Consider the following 10,658-nt stretch of genomic DNA (forward strand, 5'->3'; position numbering starts at 1 on the left):
ACAGCTACATAGAATCTTCATAGACTCATAGAATGGTTACAACACAGAAGGAGGCCATTCGGCCTCTGCTGACTCTCTGCAAGAGCAATCCAGCTAGTCCCACTCTCTCGCCCTTTCCCTGTAGCCCTGCAAATTTTTTCCCTTCAAGTACTTGTCCAATTCCCTTTGAAAGCCACGATTGAATCTGCCTCCACCACCCGCTCTGGCAGTACATTCCAGACCATAACCACTCACTGTGTAAAAAAGCTTATCCTCATATCTCCCTTGGTTCTTTTGTCAATCACCTGAAATCTATGCCCTCTGGTTCTTGACCATTCCGCCAATGGGAACAGTTTCTCTCTATCTACACTGTCTAGACCCTTCATGATTTTGAATACCTCTATCAAACCTCCTCTCAATCTTCTCTGCTCTAAGGAGAACAACCCCAGCTTCTCCAGTCTATCCACGTAACTGAAATCCCTCATCCCTGGAGCCATTCTAGTAGAGCTTTTCTGCACCCTCTCTAAGGCTTTCATATCCTTTCTAAAGTGCGGTGCCCAGAATTGGCCACAATCCTCCAGTTGTGGCCGAACCAGTGTTTTATAAAGGTTCATCATAACTTCCTTGCTTTTGTACTCTATGCCTCTATTTATAAAGCCTAGGATCCTGTATGCCTTTTTAATTGCTTTCTCAACCTGCCCTACCACCTTCAAAAATTTGTGCACACATACTCCCAGGTGTCTCTAGTCCTGCACCCCCTTTAGAATTGTACCCCTTAGCTTATAATTCCTCTCCTCGTTCTTCCTACCAAAATGTATCCCTTCGCACTTCTCTGCGTTAAATTTCATCTGCCACGTGTCCGCCTATTCCGCCAGCCTGTCTACGCCCTCTTGAAGAATATCTCTATCCTCCTCACTGTTCACTACCCTTCCAAGTTTTGTGTCATCTGCACATTTTGAAATTATGCCCTGTACACCCAAGTCCAAGTCATTAATATATATCAAGGAAAAAGCAGAGGTCCTAGCACCGCCCCCTGGGGAACACCACTGTATACCTTTCTCCAGTCCAAAAAACAACCGTTCACCACCACTCTCTGTTTCCTGTCACTTAGCCAATTTCGTATCCATGCTGCCACGGCCCCTTTTATTCCATGGTCTTCAACTTTGATGACAAGCCTATAATGCGGCACTTTATCAAACGCCTTTTGGAAGTCCATGTACACCACATCAACCGCATTGCCCTCATCAATCCTCTCTGTTACCTCCTCAAAAAAACTCAATAGTTAAACACGGTTTGCCTTTAACAAATCCGTGCTGGCTTTCCATAATTAATCCATACTTGTCCAAGTGACTGTTAACTTTGTCCCGGATTATTGTTTCTGAAAGTTTCCCCACCACCGAGGTTAAGCTGACTGGCCTGTAGTTGCTGGGTTTATCCTTACACCCTTTTTTAAACAAGGTTGTCACCTTTGCAATTCTCCAGTCCTCTGGCACCACCCCCGTATCTAAGGATGGTTGGAAGATTATGGCCAGTACCTCTGCAATTTCTATCCTTCCTTCCCTCAGCAATCTAGGATGCATTCCATCTAGACTGAGTGACTTATCAACTTTAAGTACAGCCAGCCTTTCTAGTACCTCCTCTTCATCAATTTTTAGCCCTCCAGTATCTCAACTATCACTTCTTTTACTGTGACTTTGGCAGCATCTTCTTCCTTGGTAAAGACAGATGCCAAGAACTCATTTAGTATCTCAGCCATGCCCTCTGCCTCCATGCGTAGATCTCCTTTTTGTTCCCTAATCAGCCCCACCCCTCCTCTTACAATCTTTTTACCATTTATATGCCTATAGAAGACTTTTGGATCTTAAAGCACAGAAGGAGGCCATTCGGCCCATCGTGCCTGTGCCGGCTCTTTGAAAGAGCTATCCAATTAGTTCCACTCCCTTGCTTTTTCCCCATCACCCTGCAATTTTTTCCCCTTCCAAGTATTTATCCAGTTCCCTTCTGAAAGTTACTATTTAATCTGCTTCCACTACCCTTTCAGGTAGTGCATTCTAGAAACTGCCTGAAAGCAGCAGTGGTGAGACGGAAAGCTCAGCTGACTTGGGCACGTTGATTCTACATCCCACTGCTTTGTGGGACTGCTCATTGACGTTCGAGCGCACTGATCCACTGTCCTGCCAACTTTTCATAGGGAAAGGTCAAGATGACCTGACTTCACTTCAGAGTTTTAGGGAGTCTTGTCCTTTTCTCGGTGAGAAGTCGTCCAGAGCTCTAACCTGCCCTTTCATTCAGTGCTAATTTGGTGAGGATGTGAACAGTAGATGGCACAGTGTCCTGAGGCCAAGGTTTACTGCAGAGCTCCCAACTCTTATCGGAATTCCCATATTCTATAAGATTGGGCGAGCGGCCAGCAATGAGGCAGGGAGGGCTACCTCACCCTTTCCATAGAAGGCTAATAAAATGGCTGCCAAGGTTATCAGGGGAAATAAAAGCACAAGAACATGTTACTCACAATCTCGGTTCTCGTTTATACGTGCGTGCGTGTGTGTTCACACTCTTCACTGTTGAGGTCTGGGACAGCAGAGGGAAATAGAAACATAATGGGAAATAATCATAAAATGGAAGTGAGGAAGCAAAGAAACAAGAGAAAAATAAAAGCAGATAAAGAGCAAAGAAATAGATTGAGAAGCAACAGAAGAGAATTAAGTTGTAAATATTGCAAAATGCAATCATGTCGACATGTTTCCTGAATTTACTGAACAAGAACACACCAAGAAAGATAAGGAAATAGTTTTGGTTGGGCGAGACCAAACTAAGCATGGTGCCGAGCTCGAATGTGTTGCTTGCCTCTCTGACTGGCAGTAGGCGGCTGTATCTGTGCAGATGAAGCTGTCTTTGGAGTAATGTGATTTCTTTTTTAACTTTGGTGATTAAAATGGTTTTCCTGTTTTGTCATCCATCTAGGTGGATTTTGAAAATCCAGATTATGAAAGATTTCCTAATTTTAGAAACATAGTAGGATACGAAACAGTGGTTGGGCCTGGAGATGTTTTGTACATCCCTATGTACTGGTAGGTGAAACATCAGTCAAACTTAATATCAGTAGTTATGAACTATTGCAACAATTTTTTGTTTAAAATGCATTTTAATCCCTTTTCCATCAAGGACCTATATTATGAATAAAAGAGATTCGGGGTGGGGGGTAAAATTATTGGCAATAAAAACAATGTACAAATGGGGTATATTTTCATGATTCATGTACATAGGGGCAGCATTCTCAGAAGTAAAATGCCATTTGCTCTTTACACTGGAATAGCAGTATTTAGAGTGAAGAGTTCACATTTTCCTTATTCTGTACCATAGTGTGGGAAGGCATTGTAAGGAGTAACCTATACTGGAGTAACATTATTAGGAGCAATAGAATAATGTGCTCTTTATTCTGTACCTGGGCACAGGAGCAGGATTTTCAGGGTAACATATTCCTTGTACTGTAGCAGTATACAGAGGTAACATGGTCATAACCAATAAGATGATGTGCTTCTTACTCTGTACTGATCTGCAGGAGTAGCATTATCAGAAGTAAAGAGTGACATGTTCCTTGTTCTAGAGCAGGATTATCCACAGTAACATCCTGTTTTGAGAAACTGCTTGAATTGTGGATGATGTGTGATGGCTCATTATCTGTAGTAATATTGATCTGCGCGTACAGTGCCTGTTAGAAATATAGGAACAGGAGTGGGACAATCAGCTGATCAGGCCTGCTTTGCCATTTTGACCTATGGCATCTCTTCAGTTGCTTCACAAAATACTCTCCGCTTGAAAGAGTCATAGAATGCAGCACAGAAGGGAGGCCAATCGGCCCATTTTGCCTGTGCTGGCTCTTTGAAAGAGCTTTCCAATTAGTCCCATTCCCCTGCTCTTTCCCTATAGCCCCACAGAAGAAAGAACTTGCATTTATATAGTCTCTTTCACATCCTCAGGATGTCCCAAAGCCAATGAATTACATTTGAAGTGTAGTTACAGTTATGTAGGCAGTTTGGTAACCAGTGTGTTCACAGCAAGATCCAACATACAGCAATAAGATAAATGACCAGTTAATCTGTTTTGGTGGTGTTGGCTGAGGGATTGAATGTTGGCCAGGACGCCAGGAGAACTCCCTGCTTTTGTTCAAATGGTACCATAGGATCTTTTATGTTTACCTGAACAAACAGATGGGGCATCGGCTTAAAGTCTCATCTGAAAGATGGCACTTGAGCCAATGCAGCATTCCCTCAATAGTGCACTGATTTGTCAGCTTAGATCATATGCTGAAGTCCTGGAGTGGGCTTGACCCACAAGCTTCTGACTCCTAGGCTATCAATGAGCCAAACTGACACTCCTGGATTAAAGCATGACAGCTTTCTGATGGTTACATTTGTTCTATTATTTTCATTTTTGTCCCTATTCCAAGGTTTTCACTAGGATTTCAGAAAGATCAGTATGTAAAATTTTCATTCTATGTCACTTAAACTCTTAAGTAATACCTAGCAGTACAGTTGTAGATTTCTGTCCCTCCAAACTTGGTTTCTGTCTGAAGAGAGCATTTTGGGCTGCATAATACCAGGGTAAAGTACTGGTTCCAAGACTTGTACTATTACAGCTGGTAGGAGCAATTTGAGCTGAATCAAATATCATGGAAGAAATATATATAAAAGCCTATTTACTTCAACCTGCAGTGTGTTGGTACCGGGATATTATATACTCGTAGTGATGAAACTGGTTTCCATTATTCCCCTGCTCCTTTAGGCTCTTGTGAGATACTTAGTTGGTGCCCTGCTCCCAGGTGTCCTGGTCATGTTACTTTGCTCTAAGAGATCTGCAGGAGTGGCAAGGATTATATGCACTTGCACCCAGAATTATTATTTTTTTAAATTGTAGTTTCTCTTGAATTTGCACCGTGCTTACATTGGGAGCATGGTACAGTCTAACCCAAGCATCTATTCATCTGAGTCAGACAGATGTTTTGGCAGGGAGGGGCAGACACCGCATGGAGAGCCTAAATTCCTTCCAGCTTGAGTAACATAAGAGCATAAGAAGTGGGAAGTGTTGTTTCTGCCCCGCCATATCCAGCCTGTTGAGATTGGTGAAACTCCATCGCTTTTGCATGTCAGTCAAGATAATGGGCCGAATCTTGCTGGGAAAATAACAGTGTGTTAATGACCAAATCAGCCAGCAAATTCGGGGGATTAAGAGATACGCAGTGAATTGCGAATCCCCAGAACTTGCTGGTCGATTTACGCCACTCCACTCTTTGCTTCACACAAAAGGCATCTCGCTCTTAGCCTCCCCGTTATTTTTAAGCATTCGCTGGATTTGCACATTAATTGCCCATTAAACTCACCTCAGAAAGTACATACCTTTTTAATGACATGATAATTGTTAATGCCAGTCAACCTCTCTGGCCCAGAAAGGGAACAATTTAAACTGTTCAGTCTCATTTCTGCATGTAGTAAATTGGTGGTAGAGATTTTAAAAATGTCAAATTTTAAATTGTTAAATTTTTTTCTTACTTTTCGCTTCTGTCTCTATTTCCTCACTCTCCTAATCCAATCCTTCTTGCCATCTCTTTATTTCTCTTTCTGTGCCTGATTTGATTCTAATTCACCCTACTTCTCCATGCGTTCCTCTGTTTCTTTCTCAATCCTTAAATCTCATTGTTTAAGGAGATAGACTGTTGGTCCCGCCGTTCACTAAGGTCCCAGCTGCCCTGTTGACCTCGTCGCCCCGCTATCAGCTCACACTTCCAGCAAGTTAACAGCGCAAAAAAAATTCGAGCAGGAAAAAGTCTAACCATCAGCATGAGATGCGCCACTCCAGCAAGATCTGGCCCAATGATTCAGACTTGGTTTGGAGTCCAACTGTGGCGTACATCTGGCAGCTATACGTGCAGGAATAGAACGCAGCAACACGCAAAACAAAATAAATTGTTTCACAAAAAGCTGGGTTAAGATGAGTAGGCAGCTAATGAAAATGCGTTCCTGCTGGTCGTGTCTAACTGTGTAACTACATCAGTACCTCCGTAGTGATTATTTAAATTAATTACAGGTGGCATCATATTGAGTCATTGCTTAATGGAGGAATCACTATTACTGTCAACTTCTGGTACAAGGTAAGTGTAGCAAGAGACCAGCCAGCTTTATTACATTCTGCTGTTTAAACAAAAACACCAGTAAAATTGGTATTTTGCCATATAATGTTTTTTTAATATGTTGTAGAAGAGCAGGACGCAATTGAAACCTCGCTTGCCCTACAATTTTCAGGAGTCGGTGTCTACCATTCTAAAATTCTGTTCACATAGTGTTTTTTCACAACTTAATGGATCACTGAAATAGTTTCTTTTCAAACAAGAGATGAGGAATAGTTAGATTCTTCTGACATGTCATATGTGGTGTCTTTTTAATCCACACAAATGCTGTATACATGTACTATTTGATCTTTAAAGGACTTCAGATGTTCAGCAAACATGTTGAATAGATTTGCAAACAACAGTGCAGTGAAGCAAAGTTGCTGCTAACGTTCCTGTTTATTTTAAGGGTGCACCGACTCCAAAGAGGATTGAGTACCCATTGAAATCTCATCAGAAGGTCGCAATTATGAGGAACATAGAAAAAATGCTGGGAGAGGCTCTAGGGGAGCCTCAGGAGGTAAACCAGATTACAAATTTCAGCTACTCCATGTACATTCATAATGTGCTCAATACTAAATAGTAGCAGGCAGGATTAATGTACGGTACACTTCGCAATCCAGCAGCCCTACCTCATCTGTAATAAGTAATTCTTTACAAGTGAAATTCTGCTTTAACAGAACACGACCATGTCCCAACCCCTTGCCTCCTGTGGCTTATCACTCCCGCACGAGTGTGTTAGTACATCAAGAGCCTGTCATTCTCTGTTCCCGGCACAAACCCCTGTTGGATCATTTGATTTAGCCTAAAGAGGAAGGATCTTGCATTTATGTAGCATCTTTCACGTCTTCAGGATATCCTAAAGTGCCTCAAGGTGCAGTCACTGTTATTACGTAGGCGAACGTGGCTGTCAATTTGAACATAGCTGGATCCCACAAGGAGCAGATGAGATAATTGACCAGTATTCTTTGAGGGATGAATGTTGGCGTGGACACCAGGAGAACTCTGTTCTTCTTCAAATAGTTCCGTAAGATTTTTTATGTCCACCTGAGCAGGCAGACAGTGGTCTCTGTTCAGTATCTCATCCAAATGTTGGCACCTCTGACGGTGCAGCACTGCACTGAAGTGTCAGTCTATATTATGTCCTCAAATCCTGGAGGGGGGCTTGAACCCACAACCTTCTGATGCAGGGTTGAGAATGCTACCACTGAGCCAAGTCTAATAGCATTTCTTTTTTAACCAGCGCTCTGTGCTGTCTTTTCCTCATTATTCCTTCCTTCTATAACAGGCTTTCAAAACCCCAAGCTTGACTTCCCCTAATTGCTACTTTTTGATTTACTTTGTCTTGTCTTTTACTATTTTCAACCCTGGTGCTGTTGTGCGCTGTGGGCCTTGCCTGTTCACTGAAACAGAACAGTTGTGTTCACCTGAAATGGATGCAAAAAGTGAGAGCTCCCAAATAATATTTATAAGATTGTAGTGCACAGGTTTTAAATTGATATCCACAGACCCTAAGGGGCTGTGAAAGGATCCCAGGGATCACAAGATGTTCAGATTTCTGTACAGTTAGACAGATATTCTGGAGTTTTGCTTGACTTACTTTTGGGAGCAGTGAGAATCTTTGCAGAACCTTTGCCCTGGAGATGCAGTATGTTGGGTAGAGCCCATGGCAGAGTGGATCCTAGATATGTAAATTTGCGCAGGCTTGGAATGAACTTTGTTGGATGATTAATTTTACGAACCTGCATACAGTAAGATGTATAAATGAGATAAAGGAATCTCTTTATACGGAGTATTTACTATGGTTTGAGAGTCATTCCTGTCTTTGCTTTTAAAGGATAGTTTGAACCCCAGTCTGGGTCCTTCTTGGCTATATCACTGTTTAAATAGCCAGGTTCAGGAGAAACTCATTTCAGCAGATGCTTCAGTCCTTTGTCCAGCAACCGGTACATAAAGAGAGAAATTGCATTTGCAGGCTAGGTAATGTAGCAGCCAATTTGCACACGGCAAGGTCCCACAAACACATATGAGGTGAATGACCAGTGAATCTACTCTTGGTGGTGTTAGTTGAGGGAGGAATGTTAGCTCATCCTTAAATAGTGCCAAAGGATTTTGTATGTCCACCTGCACAGACAAGCATCGGTTTTGCATCTCTCCTGAAAGATGGCACTCCGACAATGCATTGCATTGAAGTGTCAGTCTAGTTTGAGACTTTTACCTCCACCTGAACAGACAGACGGGGCCTCGGTTTAACATCTCATCCAAAAGACAGCACCTCAGACGGTGCAGCACTCTCTCAGTACTGCACTGAAGTTTCATACTAGATTATGATCTCCAGTCCTGGAGTGGGGTTTGAACCCACCATCTTCTGACTCAGACGCAAGAGTGTTACCACTGAGCCAAACTAACACCCATAAATATACAGCACTAATACAGAAATTAAATGCAGAACAAGAAGCATGCCTCCCCGACACTGACATGGCATAAGGATTGGAAACAAACCATCAGCAACATGATATGCAGAAATTGTGAAGTAATTGTGTGGGTGTGTTTGTACTTGCATGTTGTGAAATCATTCTTGGATAATCGATCGGTTCCTATTTGCTTGGGCAGCATCCTAAAGCTAATTATTTATTTCCTTCCTGGCTAGGTTGGGCCATTATTAAGCATGATGATTAAAGGCCGATATGATCAGTCCTCCACTTAATCCTGATCCTGTGGACTGTTTAACGACACTTTCCTGGAGTAAATGGCACCAGAAAGAGACTGAGCATACTCGACGTGGGTATTGCATGCCTGCACTTAAAGAAAACGCAGGAACTCTTCCTCTTGTTCAAAGTCGGCTGTCATTGATCATTGAAGTGAATTTTTATACCCACCATCTGCGTGCCTGTTGGACAGAAGATTCTGACAACCAGCGCCTGATATCAATTGGTTGGCACATTGTCCCGGAAACATTGTAGCACTGAGTGTGTATGTAGACCACTTTCCACCCATTTATACAGTTTTACGGTTTTTTAAAAAAAAATGAAAGTGCTTTGTGCTGTTGCTGTTGGAGGGGCAGTATTGGACTAAATGCTGTTGGTTTTCTTGCGCAGAACCTTAAAGGTGAAAGTTTATCTCCAGGGCCCTCCACGTTTGGATTTAAACGTTTGCTACTTTTGGTTTTCATAGCTTGTAATTTGTGGTGAATTCTGGTGAGCTGCACTCACATCTCAAAATACTAGGTTTAAAATATTAACAGGTGGCAGTAGCACACAAATAAGATGCTGTCGTCAACTCGGGGAAACATCTTTTACAAATTCTTTTACTCTTTGACAGAGGAATAAGGTCAGACTTTTTCTGTGGTGCACAGCATGCCCAAGAAGTGCTTGTGGTGCCGAGCAGAGCACCAGTCCGTTTAATGTCACAATGTTGATTATTGTTCTGTTGCCCCAAACAAACCTTATTGCTATTTTGAGGAGTAGTACAATAAATTCACCATTTTGGGAACTTTTGGTTGCACTTATATAATTTAGATTTTTGGAGCACTCCTGCCTGTCTACCTATCTGTCTATCTCCCCCTCTACCTATGAGAGGATAAACTTATCAGGAAAGGCCGAACAAGCTGGGGCTTTTTTCTCTAGAAAAGAGAAGACTGAGAGGTGATCTGAGGGGGGTCTTTAAGATTATGAAAGGGTTTGATAGGGTAGATGTAGAGAAAATGTTTCCACATGTGGGGGAGTCCAAAACTAGGGGCCAAAAATATAAGATAATCACTAATAAATCCAGTAGGGAATTCAGGAGAAACTTATTTACCCAAAGAGTGGTAAGAATGTGGAACTCGTTAGCACAAGGAGTAGTTGAGGCAAATAGCATAGATACTTTTAAAGGGAAGCTATATAAGCACTCAAGGGAGAAAGGAATAGAAGGATATACTGACGGGGTTAGATGAAGAGGGGTGGGAGGAGGCTCATGTGGAGCATCAACACTGGCATAGACCAGTTGAGCTGAATGGCCTGTTTGTGCTGTAGACTCAATGATATTCTGTCTCTCTGCATCTCTATCTTTCTATCTCCTTTCTCTCTCAATCTCTCTCTTCTGACTCCCAGATATACCTTGCAAGAATGTGTCTTCCATTTCGAACCAGACTTTCTGCAGTGGATGAAACCCAACTATAACTTCAATCTTTGCAGTGCCATTTGTTGCTGACTAGTGCAAGTTTAATATCACATTTTGCCCCACAATGTCTGCTTCAATTGAAGAAGCAATCTTACTGTAAACTTGAGTAAAACATCCCAAATATCAGGTAACTTGCTTCACTTCCCGCCTGAACTACTTTAACATTTTTTTAAAAAAGCAAAATACTGCAAATGCTGGAAATCTGAACCAAAAGCAGAAAACACCGGAAACACTCAGCAGGTCCGAGAGGGTCCGTGGAGAGAACACATCAGGCGTTTCAGATACACCCAAAACATCTCTGTTTTGACGTAAGGTAACCTTCACTTCCCACCTAAATGTCCTTAACTTTGGTAAA

The 10,658-nt window shown here is 42.2% G+C and overlaps 1 protein-coding gene across 1 annotated transcript in view; it reads left to right on the forward strand.

Moving 5' to 3' along the window:
* The window catches only part of hif1an (hypoxia inducible factor 1 subunit alpha inhibitor), a 47,580-nt gene extending 37,946 nt beyond the window's left edge, over positions 1-9,634 (forward strand). Inside the window, exons 5-8 of the mRNA XM_067972666.1 lie at positions 2,944-3,050; positions 6,064-6,127; positions 6,552-6,662; positions 8,793-9,634. Of these exons, the coding sequence (XP_067828767.1) occupies positions 2,944-3,050; positions 6,064-6,127; positions 6,552-6,662; positions 8,793-8,849 (339 nt within the window). The 3' untranslated portion in view covers positions 8,850-9,634. The remainder of the gene's footprint in view (positions 1-2,943; positions 3,051-6,063; positions 6,128-6,551; positions 6,663-8,792) is intronic.
* The last annotated feature ends 1,024 nt before the right edge of the window (positions 9,635-10,658 follow it).

This window comes from Heptranchias perlo, chromosome 36 (genome assembly GCF_035084215.1).
Source record: "Heptranchias perlo isolate sHepPer1 chromosome 36, sHepPer1.hap1, whole genome shotgun sequence".
NCBI classification, from domain to species: domain Eukaryota; kingdom Metazoa; phylum Chordata; class Chondrichthyes; order Hexanchiformes; family Hexanchidae; genus Heptranchias; species Heptranchias perlo.